Consider the following 21,211-nt stretch of genomic DNA (forward strand, 5'->3'; position numbering starts at 1 on the left):
TAGTATAGATACATATGTGTAGGTTCGAATATGAATTTTAATCTATAATGAGAGGCATGCTTAGATTTCTCGCTGAATTGACTTTAATAAGACACATGAGCTCCTATATTGGATTTAAAACTGATATCATCTTAGTGCTACGGAAAAGCTTTTAATAACACATCTTAAGTTATTACACACATGCAACATGCTAAGAAAAGCTATTACACACATGCTAGTCAGGTGATTCGAGTCATGGCTAGGTCCATGCCTTTACATCAAATCTCCAGTGTGATAAGCCGATCTTAGTGTACATAAATCACATACTACTAATACTCGCTGCAACATAAGTACATCCTTAGGAAGCTTGGAGCAACTCATAACAGAGAACATTACGACGAGATTCTTAAAGGTTCATTGCTAATATATTGCTACAACCAGAGCACATGATTCACGGGACCAATCTGCCTCGAGCACTTGCTACAGCTGGAGCAACCTGCGGACTATTGCAACCGAGCTGCTCCCATGCTTCAGCACATAGAGATGACATAATGCATCCCCAGCGACGTTCCATGCAAATCCACACTTGCTAACATCACCATGAGCACGTGCAGAGCCATAAGCGATCTGGTATATCGCGCAGGCCTCAGCAAACACTGTCTGGTGATCCCTTGGGGTTTCTTCAAATTTTGCAGCGCTGTACAGCATCTACAAGTTTGCAAGTCATTACATGATGTACAGTTAAGGGTCCGTTTGGTTGGGCTTTTGGCTTTGGCTTTTGGCCCTAAAAACCAAAAGCCCAACCAAAGGGGCTGCTTTTGGAGACTGCTTTTTCAGAAACAGCTGATTTTTCGTAGTACATTTTTGAAAGCTGGTTTGACCCTACTTTTGACTTTTGGCTTTCTGCTTTTCGAAGTTGGTGGAATAAAAAGCTCTTCCATAGTTGTTTCAAGAGAGATAAAGATAAAAGGTATATTTTATACTTGTTTAACCAAACAGCTTTCAACTTTTCTACGGCTCATGTCCCACAGCAGCTTTCCCACAACTCACAGCCCACAGCAGCTTTTTCCCACAGCTACAGCTTAACCAAACACACCCTTAGTACCAGCTTAACAGGATGTCTGGATGTGACTGGGCGTTAGAAGGATCAGATAATTACCTGCTTATATTTTGCGTGAACCTGCTGAAGCTTCATGTTCTTTCCTTCTTTGGAGTCAAGCAAGAAAATCATCGAATAATGCACTTTCCAGGGAGGATCCATAATGTTGAGGGTTCTTTTGCTCCTTTCTCTTTTGAGTAATCCTTTGAAGCCGAGGCTGACATGGTTTGAAGTATTTCAGTAACTGAAAACACCAAATTCAGTCATAGTGAGTTAGTGAGAGCTCCCATTAGTAAGTTGGCAGAAATAAACAAAACAAAGAAAGGCTTGAAAGTGTGCCATGCATCAGGATATCAAAACGAGTGATTTATCATGCAATCTATTTTATAATAAGAAATGGCTATCCATGTCAATGAGTTGCTATTGTATCTAATAAGATACGTATCCATATTGAGCCCAACTGTGATCCTTAGTACTACACAAAAAAAGGGTGCTCAATACCTAATTTACAAAAACCAATCACAACCCTAATTTCAACAATTTATATAGTACATACAAATCAATAAAACTAAACTGCAAAACAGAATATAAATTATAATGCAACACAGTTGATATGGAAGACTTCAGTTAAAGAGCATTCACTGCAGGTCATATCCATAGAGTTGTATTCATGAAAAAAAAAAACTAGATAAGCACATTAAATACAGAAAACAATGGACTAGAAATTCTTACAAAGGTTTAAACACAGCATAGAGCAACATCTACTAGGCAGAAAAAGGAAGTCCAGATTCAAAATCATCCACAATATACAGAAAGAGAAAATGGTTTAACTCCATTCTAATCTACTGGTAGGAGTGGAACGAAGAGGCATCATGAGCTCTTGCATTAAAGTCAGGGCTGGTCAAACACAAGAGAAAGAACAAATTGTGTTTCCTTTTCAAAAATAAAATATGATGAAATGTTGATATTCCATAGAAATACAGGATCACAGATTTTCAGTAGTGATAACACCAACCAACCTCTGAGTTTCTTGATACCCAGAACATATTGCCACCAAAACTGCTTGCCATAGCTTGTGATCCAGAAACAGGAAAAAATATAGCATACTTGGAATTTCCAACAATATCCTCCAAACCCCGGATATATGTAGCAATCAAGACATGGATATCACCAAGATGTAGCCCAGGATACTTGTAGACAAGAACGTCTCCAGAAAGTTGGCCATCACCACTGTGCAACAGGAGATATAGCAAGTTACAACGGCCACCAATAGGAACAGCAAGAAAAAAATACTCAGTTGTCTAAAATTTAGTAATAAACTGTTAATTTCATGCTACCCTAACAGATTACACATAATCTACTATCATATTTCAGTAAATTTCTGTTTTAGATGAAGCAAGCTTTGTTTCAAGATGAAATATTGTGGCCTCTACGTTCCGCAAAACGATGACGCAAAAAAGGGATAGAACACTGAAACAAGGTGTGCATCAAGCAACACGAAGTCACAAACCCAGGCCTACGACACAAAACCACAAGAACAGTGCTTGCAGCTTGCTATGCACTAACACTTGTCTTATGCAACTAAAAGAGAGGATCTCCAAGACTCCTAACTGAAGTCCTCCGACATGGAGAGTGACCAATAAGGTGCACTCAGTTGACAGCCACCATCGAAGAGTGGCAGATGACCACAAAGCATGGCCAATGACTAAACCAGTGCTGAGCATCTTCTCTCTGAGTGAACTCAGCATCAGCAGGAACTCCAAAGGCATGCCTCCTACACACAATGTGATGATGCCATCATTACCTGATCCAAAAGGATATATAGTGGTTTTCACCTGGATAACCAGCTGAGGGACACAGAGGTGAAGGCAGCACCAAGGAGGGTAATAACACCCTTAGGTTCAACTGTTGCAAGGAACCCAGTAATTTATTCCAGTTTTTCTAAACAAACATAGAAGGAACTAGAAGACTCAATATTAATTAGTAAGAATTAGGCACCCAAATTCACCTCGATGAGGATTTGAACTTGAGTGGTCTGGGTGTACATCCACACCCTCATCCAACCTTGGTAATTTGTTCCTTTTTTTTAGAATGACATGAAGCTTTTTGCCAAAAATGTAGTCACATTACAAAGAATTAAAGAAAGGTAAAACGAGAATAATGCAGCAACATTGGTATACATCATGCAAATAGGTCTGGAAAACCCTAAAGAAGTTTCTGATTCATGTGAGATTATGCAGGCATGCACGACTAGTTTCTGTTGTTTCTGGAGTTTAACTGTAAAAGATGGTGAGCAGTACACCACTAACAATTTAGCTGCTCAGAGGAGACAAAAAAACATCAAGATTCAACAGGCATTGTTGAATACTTACAGTATGACATAAACTTCGTTAGATTTTAAGGACCCTGTGGGGTCGGTTGTACCCATCAAAAAGGAGTCATCAATTGGGATCTTTCCATGTCTTTTTTTTCTCGAACTACGTAGGAGAGCTGCGTGTCATTTCATTAAGATAGAAAAGAAAGTACATAGAGAGGGGGGGAGAGCCCCCAGACTAAGTACCAAACACAGCCCCACACTTACAAAACACTACACACCCAAAACAAGGAAAGACCTGACCATAGAGCACCAAACCTAAGATGGTGCTACAAGCGACCTAGCAAGCAGCTCTTTTAGCTTAGAAGCTCCAGCCAAGCACCACAGGGTGCTTTCATTTGTTATGGCCTGCAGGAGAACCTGGGAGTTAGGGAGAACACCTTCAAACACGCAAGAATTTCTATGTTTCCAAATCTCCCAAGCCACCAAAATGATGAGCGAATTTAAACCCATTTACCCACTGATTTGGAGCAGCTCTAATGACTTTGCCCCACCAAGCTGAGAAGCTAGAGGAGTTTACCGGCACATCAACTACCAGATTGAGATGTGAGAAGACCAAAGTCCAAATTTGTCTAGTAAAAACACAAGATAACAGCAGGTGGGGGGCTGTTTTCTGCGCTTGGTCACAGAACAGACATGCCGGGGGGTGCTGCAGGCCCCTCTTGGCCAGCCGGTCAGCAGTCCATAACCGCTGTTTAATAGCCAGCCAAACAAAGAACTTGCAGCGTAAGGGAGCCCAACTTTTCCAGATTCTTTTCCATGGGATAAACTTTATTGAGCCAACAAAAAGGGCTTCATATGCAGACTTGCTGGTGTAGATTCCAGATTGGGTCAGCTTCCAGCGGTGTTGATCCGGGGTATCCTGATTTAGATGGACACCATCTAACTTATCCCAAAGTAACAGGTACTCCATCAGGACCTCCACTGAGAGGCCTCCTCTAATATCTGAAACCCAGTGCCTGTTGGACAGGGCCTGTGCCACTGTTCTAGATTTGACAACTTTCTTAGGAATAGTCTGAAACAGATTAGGACCAATTTCAGCCAAAGTTTTTCCTTCCAACCATCTGTCTTTCCAGAATAGGATTGTTTCCCCGTTTCCAACAACCGAGACCACTGCCATGTTAAATAAGGCTTGAGCCTTTTGGGGTACCTGGATATGAAGACCAGCCCAAGGACGAGAATGATCTGTTTTTTTTAGCCCAAAGCCATCTAATCCGCAACGCCCAACCAAAGGACTCAATGTTGTGTATGCCCAGACCTCCATATTCCAAAGGGCGTTGTACCTTTTCCCATGAGACCAGGCAATTTCCACCATTTGCCTGTTCCTGTCCTTTCCAAAGGAAACCCCGCCACTTTTTGTCAATAGCTTTGATAACCCATTTGGGCAGGTCAATAGCCAAAAGATGATGTATCACAGAAGCCGTGAGAACCACCCTAGTCATAATCAGGTGGCCTGCTCTATTCATCAGAGAGGCTTTCCAGCTTGGGAGGTAACCAGCAACCTTGTCAATCAGAGGCAGGAGTACTTCCTTGGAAGGTTTTCTGATTGTAAGTGGTAAGCTCAAATAAGTGCACGGAAACTCCTTTGTGGAGCATGCCAGGTGCTCCGAAATTTGCTGTACCTCTTCCTGTGAGCACTGAATTGGGAAAGTTGAACTCTTGGAGAAGTTTGTATGGAGTCCAGAGGCCTGACCAAAAATATCTAAAATCTGTTCCATTGTTCTGAGATCATCCACACATGGTCGAAGGAAGATAACAGCAGCATCTGCATAGAAAGAGGCCCTATGAATGGCCTGTTGTACCGTGAGGGGTTGCAGAAGGTGGTGTCTGGTGGCATATTTTATCAAGGAATTGAGAACATCCATTACCAAGATGAATAGCATGGGTGAGAGAGGATCACCCTGCCTAAGACCACGAACCAATACCTGAGTAGACGAAGTAGACATCACCACGAACCAATGCCTAAGACCACAGGGGCATTTGAGGAACGTATTACATCACTTACAGCATTACACCGGCTATTTTGGTTAAGGCCATGCGCATTCCAAATCAGAATAGAAGATGGATTCATGAGTAAAACAAAAGAATTTCGACCGGCAAATTGAAACCAGGAAGTTACAGGAAGTCCCCTACACGAACCTGAGCGTCCTCTTCGATGTTCCAACCGAAGATAGCCGCCATGGCAGCCACACGGCTCTCAGTGAGTCGGCTCCCCATAATCTTGAAGTAGACATCTTGAGTCTTGAGATCAATTTTTCCTTTGCACGCAAAACCTAGACTCCTCATAACCCTCCTTTGTGCTTCGGTGGTGACTGGTCCTAGAGAACATGGGTCAACTCCAGCCACCCTTCTGCTTCGTCGAGGTAAAGAACCCGGAGCCGCAGCTTTGACGCACCTCATGTGAATAACAGGCAGCGGTAGGAGGCTATCTGTTGGCTTGCGAGCTCTTTCAAGTTGGGGGAGCACCGGCGTTGAAGGAGCAGCCGCGTCCACTTCCCCGAAGTGTGCGGAGGTAGATGGGGGCCTAGTACGGAAGTGCGAGCGAGAGTACACTCGCAGCGCCCCGGCCCTGGAGCCGCCAGCAAAGGACATGTGCGGTGCCGCCGTCAGGACTTGAGGCCGAACAGGCGTGTCTTGACCGTCAGCTGGGGATGGCTGGAGAAGCTGGCCCGTAAAGAAATTCTCCAGAACAAGGCCGTCCATAGGCAGATGGGCCGTTTCCTCAGGTCCATCAAGCAGCCCACTATCAGGCCCAGCCCAAGCGTTTTTAGGGGGCCCAGCATCAGGCGCCACTGGCAGGGAGGCATCGATGTCCAGCAGTTCAGGCGCAAGCTGGGGTGCTTCCGCCAATAATGGCGCTGCCAGATCTTCAGAGGGAAACTTGCTGCTGGGCTCTTCGTGTTGTGCGCTGTGCACTTCACCAGTATCCAAGGAATTGAAGGAGAGATCCTCTGCTATTTCTAGTACAGGATTAAAGTCCATTAAGACTACCGATGGGGCAGCGCACACATGCGCCTTGGGAGGAGGAGCTTCCTTTGTGGTTTCCTCATCTGTGAGCTGCCCATCTAACAGCACGAGATTTACTTCATCAGTACTGCTGGATCCGTTGGGAGACGAACCAACTTCATTAGCCAGCACGCCTTGAAAGTCAGAAGAGATGGCGCACGCGGGTGACGCCTCAATAACTCTATCTTGCTCGGGACTGGGCGTGGGAGACGCTGTCAGTGCGGGACCCACGGGATACCCCGCAAGGAAGGAAGAAGACATAGTCTAACTAGGATTCTTCCCCTGTAATCTTAGTAGCAGTGTTACTCCGTAATCCTACTATGAATTCTCATTGTAAACCGACTATGACTCTGACCTCCTGACTATATAAAGGAGGACAGGGCTCCTTAGATAGGGGGTGGAAGAGAGCAATTGTACAACACAACACTTTACGATCAATCCAACGCAAATGCTAACACCGACTGTACGTAGGGCTATTACTCGATCTACGATCGAGGGCCTAAACCAGGATAAATCGACTATCTCTTGCGTTAACCATCGAGTTCTGCATACGCTGAAGCCCGAACATACTGCCCCGGGTACCCCCGTGGCAGGCTATCGGTGGTCAAACATCGACAGCTGGTGCGCCAGGTAGGGGCTTTCGGCGACTTTGCATCCGAGAGTTTGATGGACCTCGACAACATGATCTTCTCGAAGGAATCGACCTTCATCTTCAGTTCATGGATCTGCAAGGCAGGCGACGATGGCAAACTCCAAGGCCGTCTCCTTGAAGATTCAGATCATCATCAGGACCATCCTTTTCGACGATAACGACAGATCAGCTTGCCGGAAGATTCGCACAGCTCAATCCGACTCAGTTCTCGCAAATTCACGTATCCGATTCAAACTCAAGTTCCGCTTCCGAAACGAAGTCTTATCCGAGTTCTTTCGGAAAACCGAGTTCTTTTCTGACAAAGCTCCGAGACATGACGTCAACCTGTCAAGAATACTACTCGGAATACACCCAGAATACTTCAAAAAAGTCGGGTCTTTTTTCGTTCGGACTCCACAACTTGGCAACATCCTATCAGACATGACACGAAGGATCCACTTATCCCATGCTTAGAATGCCACTGAAGGGAGCCCAGGAAGGTCTCGTTTTAACCATAACATCTCAAGACTGCATCATTCACTGGCCAAATACCGTTCCTGAGGATGACGACGCCCAACTAGTCGATTACACGACAACAGCAATTCTACCCTACCAAGGAGATTCCATCTATGACTTTGAGACCTCTACTGAAGTCATCAACTGCTCTGCCAGTACGGAAATCAACGACGATGACAGAACAACTCACGCTAGAGAAGTACTCATGATTCGCCGTACTTGATCACCATTGATCCCCCCAGAAGCACCCGACGTAAGGTCTTCAGATGAATCCGAGTCCAACATATCACCATTTATCCAGGGACACGATGGTGAGACTGAGAGCCAGAGGCAAGCAAGAGAAAGAAAGAACAAATTGAAACAAGGACGACAACGCCGTGCGAAACAGCGGAAAGACACTTGGATCAAATATGAATCAGACCTAGCCGAGTACAATAGAAGAAAATCAGAACGAGAAATGGAAGAAGGACGAGCAGCGAATACACCCTACGATAAGATCCGGGAAGCACTATAAGAAATCAGGAAGACCTCGCATCCCAATGAGAAACAAGAACAGCTTCGAGATTTCCTTCGATCAACAGTCTTTAAAACGAACGACGGAAAGGCAACATCTCATGAACAGGAAAATCAAAATCAAAGGAAGTCTGCTTTCGAAAGACTAGGACCAAGTGGAAGTCACAACGGAGGAAGCCGAAGAAATCACAGTCAAAATAACCGAGTCGAGCAACCAAGAAAGGACAGAAGCAGAGCACCTACTCGGATAGCCATACAAAACTACTCTCACCAAGACGACAGTTGGCAAGAAGGAGACACAGAATCAGAATATACAGAAGCCAGAACACACGATAGATTTCCCTGTTTTGCAAACAGACTCGCTTCGATTCGACTACCTCACAAGTTCAAACCATCCAACCACTCCAAGTACGACGGCAAGACTGAACCAAAGCAATGGCTCAGGATTTATTCACAATCGATTGAATTAGCCGGAGGAGACGATGACATCAAAACCTTGTTCTTCCCCATGGCCCTAGAAACCATGCCGCTTCAATGGTTTGACAAATTAAATACCGAATCAATCAGAAATTGGGAAGACTTACAAAGAGCTTTCTGTGAAAATTTTGCGGGAATTATTACACATCCAATCACCCACGCAGAATTAAAAGGACTCAAACAGCAAGGAGGTGAAATTCTAAGGAATTACTATCGACGATTTGGCGAACTACGAGCTCAAGTACATGACATCACACAACGAAAAGTAATCGAAGCTTTCTCTCACGGAATCGTAGCTAGGTGGCAATTTAAAGGCTTCTGCAAAGAAAACCCAAGAAACAATGAAGAATTCAGAAGAACAGTAGAAAAGATGATTACTGCAGAAGAAAAAACAAGAGAAAGATTCCCGGAAAGGAACAACAGAGACAACCCGAAAAGGCAAAATCCTCGAAACAACAGACATCATGAGAGAAAGCGAGGTCCAGACAACACGGTAGCGATGGCTGACAAATCAAAGAAATTTACCAAGCCTAGAAGATATGACGACATCGAGAACATGCGTTGCCCTTTGCACCCCAACGGGAGGCACATCATCGGAAATTGCTACACCTTCAACGAAAGGTACACTAGAAAAGATAGCAAGGGAAACAATAAAGAAGACAATCAGAAAAAAGGAGACAACCATGATGACAAGGGATTCCAAAAATCCAGAGGGACAGTAGCAGTAATCTTTACCAGGATTCCAGACTCCAGAAGCAAACATCAAGAAAAGCTAGCGCTACGAACAATTATGGCCGCAGAACCCGCTACACCAAGATATCTCAACTGGTCAGAGTACCCAATCCAATTGTCAAGAGAAGATCAGTGGACCAGCGTAGGAAACGCAGGCCATTACCCACTGGTTCTAGATCCAACCATTGCCGGCATGACTATCACGAAAGTACTAATCGACGGAGGAGCAGGACTCAACATCATCTTTTCAGAAACTCTAAGGAAGATGGGACTACAACTCGTCGAGATGATCACACCAACAATCACACCTTTTTATGGCATAGTACCCGGCAAGACAGCAATGCCATTTGGACAAATCACTCTGCCGGTTACCTTTGGGACTCCCTCGAACTACCGCACAGAGTTCATCAAATTTGAAGTCGCAGATTTCGATTCCTCATATCATGCAATTCTTGGGCGCCCGACACTAGCAAAATTCATGGCAATACCGCATTATCCGTACCTGTTGCTTAAGATGTCAGGGCCTAACGGAGTTCTTTCTCTTCGGAGCGATTTAAAACGCGCATTTGACTGCGACATACAGGCGATCCAAATTGCAGCAAAGGCACAGGCAAACGATGGAAGAAAAGAAATAGCCACTATCGCCGCAGAAATAAGCCAAGAAGAACTAGAGATACCGGCTAAGAGACCAAGCATCCTAACACCACCAAAAGAAGCCAATGTGAAGCAAATCACCTAGGCACCGGTGATCCCACAAAAACAGCAACCATCAGTGCCCACCTATCGACAAAATAGGAACTCGCGCTCACCAACTTTCTTCGAGACAACAAGGACATCTTCGCTTGGAAGCCGGCCAACATGCCAGGGGTCCCAAGAGAGTTGGCTGAGCACGGAATTGATATCAATGAAGGCTCCAAGCCTGTAAAGCAACGACTACGATGATTCTCTCCCGACAAGAAGACAACAATTAAAAAGGAAATTACAAAACTAATAGCAGCTGGATTCATCAGGGAAATTCTTCATCCGGATTGGCTAGCAAATCCAGTTCTGATACAGAAAAAGAACACAGACGAGTGGCGCATGTGTGTTGACTACACAGATCTCAACAAACACTGCCCAAAAGATCCATTCGGGCTACCACACATTGATCAGATAGTTGATTCAACAGCAGGATCTGCCCTATTATCTTTTCTTGATTGTTATTCCGGGTATCACCAGATCGTGTTAAAAGAACAGGACCAAAGCAAGACATCTTTCATCACTCCGTTCGGCGCCTACTGCTACAGGACCATGTCGTTTGAACTTAAGAATGCTGCAGCCACTTACCAAAGAGCCATCCAAACATGCCTCGGTGATCAGATCGGCGAAAACGTAGAAGCAAACGTGGACGACGTGGTTGTAAAAACAAAGAACTCGGATACACTGATTGAAGACTTAAAACAAACCTTCGAGAATCTAAAGAGGTGGAGGTGCAAATTGAACCCAAACAAGTGCGTATTTGGAGTTCCCTCAGGACAACTACTCGGATTCTTGGTTAGTCATCGTGGAATCAAAGCAAGCAACAAGCAAATTCGAGCAATAAGAGAGATGGACCCTCCTCAAAGCATCAAAGACGTACAAAAACTAACAGGCTGCATGGCGGCACTCAACCGTTTCATATCAAGACTCGACGAAAAAGGGTTGCCTTTCTTTAAACTACTAAAGAAGACAGACAAGTTCGAATGGACGGAAGAAGCCAATGAAGCTTTCAAGAAACTTAAAGCATACCTCACCTCCTCACCAGTCCTCACACCTCCAAAGAAAGACAAAGACATGATGCTATACATTGCAGCAACTGCTACTGTAGTCAGCACGGCAATAGTAGTGGAAAGGGAAGAAGAAGGGCGCGTGTATAAAGTACAATACCCAGTATACTATATCAGCGAAGTGCTATCAGAATCAAAAATCCGGTATCCGCATGTGCAAAAACTACTCTACGCTCTACTGATCACTTCACGCAAGCTTCGTCACTATTTTGAAAGCCACAAGATTACCGTGGTGACAGATTTCCCACTAGAAGACATCTTACATAACAAAGACACAACAGGACGCATATCCAAGTGGGCGGTTGAACTCGGTGCTCTCAACATCGATTTCACCCCGCGGAAAGCAATTAAATCTCAAGCCCTTGCTGATTTTGTTGCCGAATGGACAGAAATTCAACAACCCGTATCAAGCGCCATCCTTGATCATTGGAAGATGTACTTTGATGGATCACTTAAGCTAGGCGGAGCTAGTGTAGGCGTCCTCCTAATTTCTCCAGACGGAAGACAACTAAAGTATGTCCTTCAGATATTATGGCAAGCCACCAACAATGAAGCAGAATATGAAGCTCTCATACACGGGCTAAGAGTGGCTATTGTTGGCTGCCAGAGGGCAGCTTGGCCAAAAGGCCGCTTGGATTGTATTGCAAAAATGACTTAGATACAAGAAGATGCTAACCACTGCATATATAAGCAAGTGGTGTACCTACTCCTTAGCATATTCTAACTGCATAAAGCAGATGCTATGATTCCCACTTGGTTGCTAAGGCACCATGATCAACTTGGTTGCCAAGGAACCTGAAAACTTACATGACAGTGAATAGTAAATAGCTATAGTAGGTAATTGGAAAAAAACAACACTAGGCTAACTATTGACAATTCTCCCCTTTAGCCTTGTGGTCTTTGGAAGTGATATGCTTGAGCCCAATTCTTCCCCTCATCTCTTCAAATTTTGATCTTCCAAGAGGCTTGGTTAGAATGTCAGCCAGCTGATCAGTGGTGGATATGTGATCAGCCCTGATACTTCCATCTTTCAAGTAGTTTCTGATGAAGTGATACTTGATCCTGATGTGCTTACTGCGCTCATGAAAGACTGGATTCTTGGCTAGAGCAAGTGCAGACCTGCTATCAACTTTCAGTTCAACCACTTCCACATTCCTTCCAAGGAGGTCTACCAGCAGCCTAGATAGCCAAATTGCTTGTTTTGCAGCTGTGGTAGTGGCAATGTACTTAGCTTCACAACTAGATAGAGCCACCACCTTCTGCTTCACTGACTGCCAGCACACAAGATTGCTTCCCAGAAAGAACAAGATGCCACTAGTGCTCTTGCTGGTGTCAATGTCCCCAGCCAAGTCACTGTCGCAGTACCCAACAAACCTTGCTCTCCCTGGAGCCTTAGTGTAGTGCAGACCAAGCTCCAGAGTACCAGCCACATATCTCAAGATGCGCTTGATGGTTGCTTGGTGTTCTGCAGTTGGGCTCTCCATGAATCGACTGACAAAGCCTACTAAGAAGGCTAAGTCGGGTCTTGTGTGGACCAAGTAGCGCAAGCTGCCCACCAATCTTCTGTATTGGGTAGGATCAACCTCTGCAGCTGCGCTCTGCCTGCTCAACCTCAGCCGTTCCTCCATTGGTGTATGGGCGGGGTTGCAGGCATCCATACCTCCCAGCTCAAGGATCCTCTTGGCATAATGGGTTTGCCTCAGAGTGATCCCAGCTGAATCTTGGTGTACTTCGACCCCCAGGTAGAAGGATAGGAGGCCGAGGTTGCTCATGTCGAAAACCTTCTTCATCTGAGCCTTGAAACCTTCTATGGCTTGAGCGCTGGCACCGGTGATGATCAAGTCGTCAACATAGACGCCGATCAGCAGCAGCTCCTCCCCTGTACATTGCGGCTTCATGGTCGCTTTGCTGGAAACCCATCTCCTTGAGGGTGGCGTCCAGCTTGGCGTTCCAAACTCGCGGAGCCTGTCGTAGGCCATACAAAGCCTTGCGCAGACGGTACACCATCTTCTCCCTCCCGACGACGGTGAAGCCAGGCGGCTGCTTTACGTACACCTCCTCCTTGAGGTCGCCGTTGAGGAAGGCAGATTTAACGTCCATATGGTGGACGCGCCATCCTTCTTGGGCCGCCAGCGCGCCACGGGAGCAAACGCGTCGTCGAAGTCGATCCCTTCTTGCTGGACGAAGCCCCGCGCCACCAAGCGCGCCTTGTACTTGGTGACCGCGCCCCGCTCGTCCTTCTTGAGCTTGTAGACCCACTTCAGAGTGATGGGCCGGTGACCGGGAGGAAGCTCCACAAGCTCCCAAGTGCGGTTCTGCTCAACTGCCTTGATCTCCTGCTCCATGGCGGCCTGCCAGGCAGGATCGCCTTCAGCCTCCGCGAAGTTGGCCAGCTCGTCGGCGTGCGTGAGGTGAAGCTCGGCGAAGAGACGTGAAGCCGACAGCGGTGTGGGTGCGTCCCCGATGATGTTGGGCATGGTACGGTACCGCAGTTGCTCGCTGTCGTAGGAAGCATCAAGGCGATCGTCGTCGTCCTCGAGCGGTGACGCGAACTCAACTGGATCCGCCTGCTCGGTCTCTGCTGCTGGTGAAGCAGAGGAGGCTAGTGAAGCAGAGGAGGCTTGTGGATTGTGCTCCCCTGGAGCTGGTGACGACGCGCGCGGCAGAGCTCCGTCTGTGTCGACTCCCCAGAACTCGATGTCGAAGTCGCTGGAGGCGAAAGCAGACGTCCCGGCGACCGAATTGGACCAATCCCAGCCGCGCCCTTCATCAAACACCACGTCGCGGCTCACCTTAACGCGTCCCGTCGCCAGATCGAGGACCCGGTAGGCCTTGGCGCCCTCGGCGCAGCCGATGAAGACCCCAGCCTTGCCGCGGTCGTCGAGCTTGCGCAGCTGCCCGAGCTCCCTTGTGTAGGCGACGCAGCCGAATGTACGCAGGTAGCTCACCGCCGGTGCTCGTCCATGCCAGGCTTCATAGGGGGTCTTGCCTTGCAAGCTTCTTGTCGGCGCGCGGTTGAGCAGATGCACCGCCGTCATCACCGCCTCCCCCCAGAATTTGGCCGGCATGGTCCTCTGCTTCAGGAGCGCGCGCGCGGTCACCACGACCGTCTGATTGCGCCGCTCCACAACACCGTTTTGCTGCGGTGAGTGCGGTGCAGAGTAGTGCCGCTTGACTCCTTCGGCGGCGAAGTACTACGCCAGCTCGCCGACGGTGAACTCTCCTCCATTGTCGGTCCGCAGTACCTTGAGCTCACGGCCAGTCTCCTTCTCTGCTTCGGCCTTCACCCGCTTCACGGCATCCGCAGCAGCATCCTTGGTCGGCAGAAGCACCGCCCACATGAAGCGGGTGGCGTCGTCCACCATCAGCAAGAAGTAGCGGCGCCCTCCTGGCGTCGCCGGCGTCACCAGCCCGCACAAGTCGCCGTGGACGAGGTCCAGGGGCGCCTACGCGCGGTACTGCGCCTGCTGTGGAAACGGCTTGCGGCGGAGCTTGGTGGTGACGCAGGTGTCGCAGACTTGCTCCGCATGCTTGATCACCGGCATCCCCCTCACCATCTCCTTCTTGCCGAGCTGGTGCAGCGCCTCGAAGCTGAGATGCCCGTAGCGCTCATGCCACCTCCATGACTCGTCCTCCTTCCTGGTGGCAAGACATACCGGCTGCGTGGCCTCCAAGTGCAGGATGTACAGCCGACTGGGCCCGCGATGTACCTTGGCGAGAAGACGACCACGCCGGTCCCAGATGCGGAGCACTCCATGATCAATCTCCACCCTGGAGCCTCCTTCGTCGAGCTGCCCCAAACTCATAATCGAGTTCCGGAGCGCTGGGATGTAGAAGACGCCATGGAGGACGCGCTGCTCTCCGTTCTTGGCCTGGAAGACGATGGAGCCGGTCCCCTTGATTTCCACTCGAGACGAGTCGCCGAAACGCACCGTGCCGCGCGCCGTGGTGTCGAGCTCGGCGAAGAGCTCCCGGCGGCCGGTCATGTGATGCGTGGCCCCGCTGTCGAGGTACCATCCGTCGAGCGCCTCCTCGTTGGCGCTGGTGTTGAGGAAGACACGCGCGCACGGCTCGTTGATGTCAAGGGAGGCCGTGGCCTTGGAGCAGACGGCTTCGTCCTTCTCATCGAGCTCGAGGAAGCCGTGGGCGAAAAACAGAGCACCATCATCGTCCTCTGCTTCTGCGACGTGCGCAGCACCGCCACGCCCTCCATCGTGCCGTCCACCTCGATCTCCTCCAACGCGGTTGCCTCCTCCGCGTTGGTTGCCACCGCAGCCGCCGCGGTCACCACCACCACGGTGCGGCTGGCGGCAGTCGCGCGCCCAGTGGCCACGATCACCACAGTTGAGGCAGGTGTCGTCGTTCACCCCGCGATTGTCGCCACCGCCTCTGTCTCCTCCGCCGCGATTTCCCTTCCCGCGCTGCTTCTTGCCGCCGCGTGGACGACATCGCGGTTCCTTGCCCGACGCAGAAGCGGCAGCCTCCTCCTTCTCCTTGGCACGCCACTGCTCCCTCGTCAGCAGCAGTCCACCGATGGCGGCCGGTTTCGCGTCCAGCGCCTCCATATCGTCCACCGTCTTTGAGCGCCCAGACACCTCCGCGATGGTGAGGTCCTAGAAGTCGATAAGCGTCTCGATGGCGATCCGGAGCTGGGCGTACTTCGGCGGCACGGCGCGCAAGAGCCTCTCCACCGCGCGCTCTTCATCGATGTCATTGTCGCCGTGGAGAAGCTGCTGCTTCAGGGCCATCAAGCGAAGGGTGAAGTCCTCGATCTGCTCACCCGGACGGAAGGCGAGCTTCTCCCAGTCGCTGCGGAGTCGCTGGAGCGTGGCGCGGCGCACCCGATCGACGCCGATCCGTGCGGCGGCGATGGAGGCCCAAGCCTCCTTGGCCGATCCCTTCTCGGACAGCGGCATCTGCATCTCCTGCGGCACGGCGGCGATGATCGCTTCCACCGTGCGCCTGTCCTCATGGTATGGCAGATCCTGGTACTCGATCGCATCCCAGAGTTGCCGCGCCTGGAGCTTCAGCTTCATGATCGAGGCCCACTCATGGTAATTTGTCTTGGTGAGCATCGGCCAGGTGGAACTTGCGCCAAAGTCCTTGTACACGGTCTGGATCACCGGCGAGCGGCCCCTGGCCCGTCTGCGGCGGCGATCCTAATCCCGATCAGGCGACCGCGTCTGCCTGCGCTCGCGCTCCGGACTCCTCCGCGGAAACGGAGGACGATCGCGCGGCGGATCCTCCTCCACCAACTCTCGACGCAGAGCCACGGCCGTGGCGGCCGCATTCCGAGCTGCTGCTGCTACGGCCTCCGCGGCCTGCTGCGCCTGCGCGGCTGCGGCCTCTGCCGCGGCCAAACGCTGCGCCCGCTGCTCGGCGGCGGCGGCAGCTGCTGCTCTCTCTGCGGAGGTGGCCATGCTTTTCCCTATCTCTCAACCGGCTCTAGATACCAATTGTTGGCTGCCAGAGGGCAGCTTAGCCAACGGGCCACTTGGATTGTATTGCAAAAATGACTTAGATACAAGAAGATGCTAACCACTGCATATATAAGCAAGTAGTGTACCTACTCCTTAGCATATTCTAACTGCATAAAGCAGATGCTATGATTCCTACTTGGTTGCCAAGGAACCTGAAAACTTACATGACAGTGAATAGTAAATAGCTATAGTAGGTAATTGGAAAAAAAACAACACTAGGCTAACTACTGACAGCTATTACCCTCGGAATCAAGCGACTACTCGTATACGACGATTCAGCAGTAGTCATCAACCAAGTCTACAAAGATAGTTGAAAAATAGTTGAAAAGACACTAGAGCCCGTCGATGAGAATAGCTAACAAGCTAACACCCGAAATAAAATACAAAATGGCTGAAAAGACGTCTGAGCATCCCGGCCGAGAGCAAAATAGTTGAAAAGACACTTGAGCCCGCCGATGAGGGTAGTTAACAAGCTAACACCCGAAATAAATTGCAAAATGGCTGAAAATACGCCTGAGCATCCCGGCCGAGAGCAAAATAGTTGAAAAGACGCTTGAGCCCGCTGATGAGGGTAGCTAACAAGCTAGAACCCGAAATAAAATTAAAACGACTGAAACTAAGCCTAGACATAGACCAGAGCAATATCAAAAGCAAGACCCTCCAGCTACTTATACCAAATAGAAAGAGGCTCGGGGACTACACTGGAGATACCCTAGAACGCAAAGATCTACATATAACGAGTTGTTTACGACTCGACGGATCAAGAAAGGTCGTCAACACAAAGATCTACATATAACGAGTTGTTTACAACTCGACGGATCAAGAAAGGTCGTCAACACAAAGATCTACATATAACGAGTTGTTTACAGGGCACAAGAGAAGGCCAAACAAGCACTCGACAGATCAAGAAAGGTCGTCAACACAAAGATCTATATACAACGAGTTGTTTACTTAAACAGAAAAGTACTCGACAAATCATCCGAGGAATAGGCAAGGCATTCAGGCAAAGAAGACATCAACAAAAAAGACCTTCATTCAAAAAAGAAGTATAATATCATATTACAAGGCACGGGCATAAAAGTCAAATACATCAAGCCTCATCATCAAGAGAAGGAAGAACGATATTAAGATTATCTACTATCCTACTAGCTAAGTCTTCAACTTCAGACTCCATCCTCTCAACAATATCGATGTATTCTTGACTATCAGCTTCCTCTGCTATCTTGGACAAAGGAGCCGCTGGAGCAAGAACCCAGACTTGGGCCAGAACATTCTTGGTACACAGTTGAGCGCACCTCTTCACAAACTCTTGGAAACGAGTCGGAATTTGAGGAATCAACTGAGCCCAAGATTGCCCGTCATCTGCTGGAGTTCGAAGAACGTCGGCTACTGAACGAAAGAATTTCCACAAAGCCTTTCAGTTTTCAGTAGCCGTCGCCAACTTGCCAGACAAGTCTTAAATGATTTTCTGGGCCTGCACAAGATCTCTATCAGCTCCACGCCTAATCAACTTAGCAAGCGCAAGTTCCTCTTCAGCATGAGTAATTACCTCCTCAGCCTTGTTATGACTTGTACGAACAAGAGTCTTCATTTTTTCAACGCCCTCCGAGAGTTTCTGCTTTTCAACCCGAAGAGCTGGACGAAGCAACAGACAACAAGTCAGCAGAAAGGAAAGTTTGAATACAAAAAAAAACAAAAAGAACCCTCAATACCGTTGCACTCCTTCACGGCCTCCAAGTCCTTCACGGCCTCCAAGTTCTTTCGAGCCTCCTGAAGAGCGGCATCCCTCTGCTTCTCGATTTCAACAGCCCGGGCACGAAGAGATTTTTCTTCATCCTGATGCGTTTGACGCTCAGCCTCCATCTCGGCTCGGAGGAGATCAAGATCAGCTTTCAGGGTGGTCACTTCTGAAGACTAACTTTTTCTCGTTTTCAGACGAGAAAAAGAAGCCAGTATGATCATGAGAGAAGGACTGAGCAAAAAGATACAAAGAAAAACAAAGAATAAGGAACAAAGAAAAGCGAACATCCAAAGAAGGAACGATGAAAAATCTTACCTGGAGCTTTTCTCCAAAAGAAGTCGCAAGGGACGACAAGTTTCCCCAGGCAGCAGTTAATTCCGATAGCCGATGAGTGGCATCGAACTGCTGCACCACATCATCAGCAAAAGGCGGACCGCCGGAGGCAAGAGAAGGAGAAGGAGAGGCCGGCCGAGGCGAAGAAGGAACAACCAGAGCGACCTCCCGGGAAGCCGAGGCCAGTCCCTCAGAAGGACCCGACGCAATGGCCACGGTCACCTCCGGGGCGGCCAAGTCTGCAGCGGCATCGTCGCCAGAAAGCTTCGTAGCCCCCGCAGCCACTTCACCAACAGTACGCTGCGAGTCCTGAGGCTCGGTACTCGGTGGCACGACGGAGGGCTGAGAAGTCGACGAAGAAGTGAGAGAAGACGAAGGACTGAAAATTGATAAAAGAAATCGCCGATGAGAACCAGAAAAAAGGAAAACAAAAGCAAAAAGATGAAGCCAGAATCTACTCACCCAGCCACCTTCCTCGCAAAACCAAAAGAAGACCTCGCAGGGGGGACCACGGCGGCAAAAACGTCCCCGCCACTTGGCGACAGAGCGGTATAGCCGATACCGGAGCCCCAGAAGAAGCCGGGGCTAGAGCCGCGGAAGAACTCAGCACCGGAGCTGCGGAAGAACTCGGTACCAAAGCTACCAAAGAACTCAACACCGGAGCTTCAGAAGAAGCCGGCGCGGGAGCTTCAGAAGAACCCATACCCGACGTCCGGTTACTTCAAAAAGATCAAGACTAAAAGTCAAGACAAAGAGGAAAAATTCAATGGAAGGGGAATATGAAAACAACTCACCTCCGCATGATGAGGGGTACTTCATCATCCTCTTCCCCTCGGTCTCAACCAAGGCCACCAGAGCACCCGCTGAAAAAAGAATAAAAGTACTCGGTTCAAGATAAAAACAAGAAAACAAAGGGACAAAGAGTATAAAATATGCTCATCTAAGAGCATGCTAGCTACAACTGGAGTACCTAGAAGAGTACTTGGCTTGCGAGACTTCTTGGAAGCAGGCAGACCAGATGAAGACCCATCCGTTCACCCCCTCTTCGAGACACTACGAGGACCGCGGGGGACTAGACGAGGAACATATTCTTCATATACATCAACAAATCCGGAAGAAACTCCAGGAAGCGCTGTGGAGATTGGGAACTTACTGGTTGCGGAAGCTCCAACAAGTTTCTCCCCAGTTTTCGCCACGGCAGGGAGAACATCAAGAGGGATCGGGTCAACAAAGTTGCGCCCAAACTCCTACGAAAAAGAATAAAACAACAAGACAGGGAAAAGTTAAACAAAAATGGATACAGTAAGAATACATAAAGTACCCAAACTAAGAGAAAAACAACTTATAGCTGGAGGCGGGTCGTTGGCAAAGAACTCGGAGACAGTAAGCGGAACAACGCTTGCTCCTTTCAGCATCTTCTGGAGACGCTCGAGTACCTCCTCATCGGTCAGCTCAAGAGCTGGGACCATGCGTGAAGGATCCTCAGCCCCAGAGTACTCGAAGCCAAGGTGCTCTCGCTCCTTCAAAGGCTGAACTCGGCGACGAAGAAAACTCGAGACAATACCGAAACCGATTAAACCCTGCTGTTTCAACATACTAATCCTATCAAGGAATGGCTGGATTGCCTGAACCTCAGCAGGCGACACAGGGTTCTTATCCCATCGGTCATTAACCACGGGACCAGATCCAGAGTGGACAGCAAGGGAAGGGATCAGATTGGCGGCATAAAACCAGTCGGCACGCCAATCTTTTATAGAATCGACCAGGTCATAGTCAAAGAACTTGCTCTTAAGACCCTGGCGAAATTGAATCCCACAACCACCAAGAACACTGGTTTCTTCACGGCGGGGTTGGGGTTTCAGGTGAAAGAAGTAACGAAACAGAGAAAGAGAAGAGAATTCCAAGGAAAGCTTCGCAAAGATGAACAAAGACAGAAAGGTGAAGAACTGCATTAGGAGCAAGATGGTTTAAGCAGATCCCAAAATAGCTGAGAAATTGATGAAGAAAGGCAGAGGCGGGAAGGCAAAGTCCAACACGAATGAAAGAGACAAAAAGAACGATCTCACCAGGACCTGGAGCAGGGACCCGATGCTCGCCTGAAACTCTCCATTCAGCAAAAGCCTTACTCTAGATCAAGCCGTCGCTGACAAGCTCGCGGAGCTGCTCTTCGGTGGTTGTCGGAGTCGGCCAAGACTTCTGGGCGGCCCTCATGGCAACAAACTCCTGATTCTCGATCACGGAGAGTGATGACTCCTTGTCCACAAAAGAAGACTGGGACTTACTTGCAGTTTTCTTCTTACCCATATACTAACGGAGGCAAAAAGCAATTAGGGGAAAAGAAAGCCTAGACAGCGGCACTAAAGACGGCTGCGGCAATGGCGACGGCGGATAACTGAGAGCTAGGGTTTGAAGGTAAGAGAAAGACAGTAAAGAAAAGAAGATGAAGGGTCTTTAAATAGATTTTACAGCGTTAAAAACGGCCCACTAGGCCCGTTAAAGCACCGTGTGAGAACGCAACGGTCCAT

General features: G+C 48.7%; 1 protein-coding gene across 4 annotated transcripts; it reads right to left on the reverse strand.

The window, feature by feature from the left end:
* Positions 1–143: 143 nt before the first annotated feature.
* LOC136486794 (uncharacterized) lies at positions 144–20,688 on the reverse strand. Of its 4 annotated transcripts, XR_010766971.1 has the most exons (10): positions 19,840–20,688; positions 19,657–19,758; positions 19,481–19,549; positions 19,149–19,405; positions 18,669–19,065; positions 18,325–18,584; positions 18,162–18,247; positions 2,098–2,308; positions 1,139–1,322; positions 144–687 (listed from the first exon to the last, which is right to left on the reverse strand). XR_010766971.1 is itself a non-coding variant. In XM_066483811.1 (4 exons), the coding sequence occupies exon 1, from the start codon at positions 6,717–6,719 to the stop codon at positions 5,568–5,570; it is 1,152 nt and encodes a 383-aa protein (XP_066339908.1). In that variant the 5' UTR covers positions 6,720–10,110; the 3' UTR covers positions 144–687; positions 1,139–1,322; positions 2,098–2,308; positions 3,451–5,567. The 4 variants fall into 4 exon arrangements, 3 of the variants coding, with proteins under 3 accessions (XP_066339908.1, XP_066339909.1, XP_066339907.1); XM_066483811.1 differs by lacking the exons at positions 18,162–18,247; positions 18,325–18,584; positions 18,669–19,065; ... (2 more) ...; positions 19,657–19,758; positions 19,840–20,688 and adding an exon at positions 3,451–10,110; XM_066483812.1 differs by lacking the exons at positions 18,162–18,247; positions 18,325–18,584; positions 18,669–19,065; ... (2 more) ...; positions 19,657–19,758; positions 19,840–20,688 and adding an exon at positions 2,914–10,110.
* Positions 20,689–21,211: the final 523 nt, after the last annotated feature.

Source organism: Miscanthus floridulus, chromosome 10 (assembly GCF_019320115.1).
Source record: "Miscanthus floridulus cultivar M001 chromosome 10, ASM1932011v1, whole genome shotgun sequence".
NCBI lineage: Eukaryota > Viridiplantae > Streptophyta > Magnoliopsida > Poales > Poaceae > Miscanthus > Miscanthus floridulus.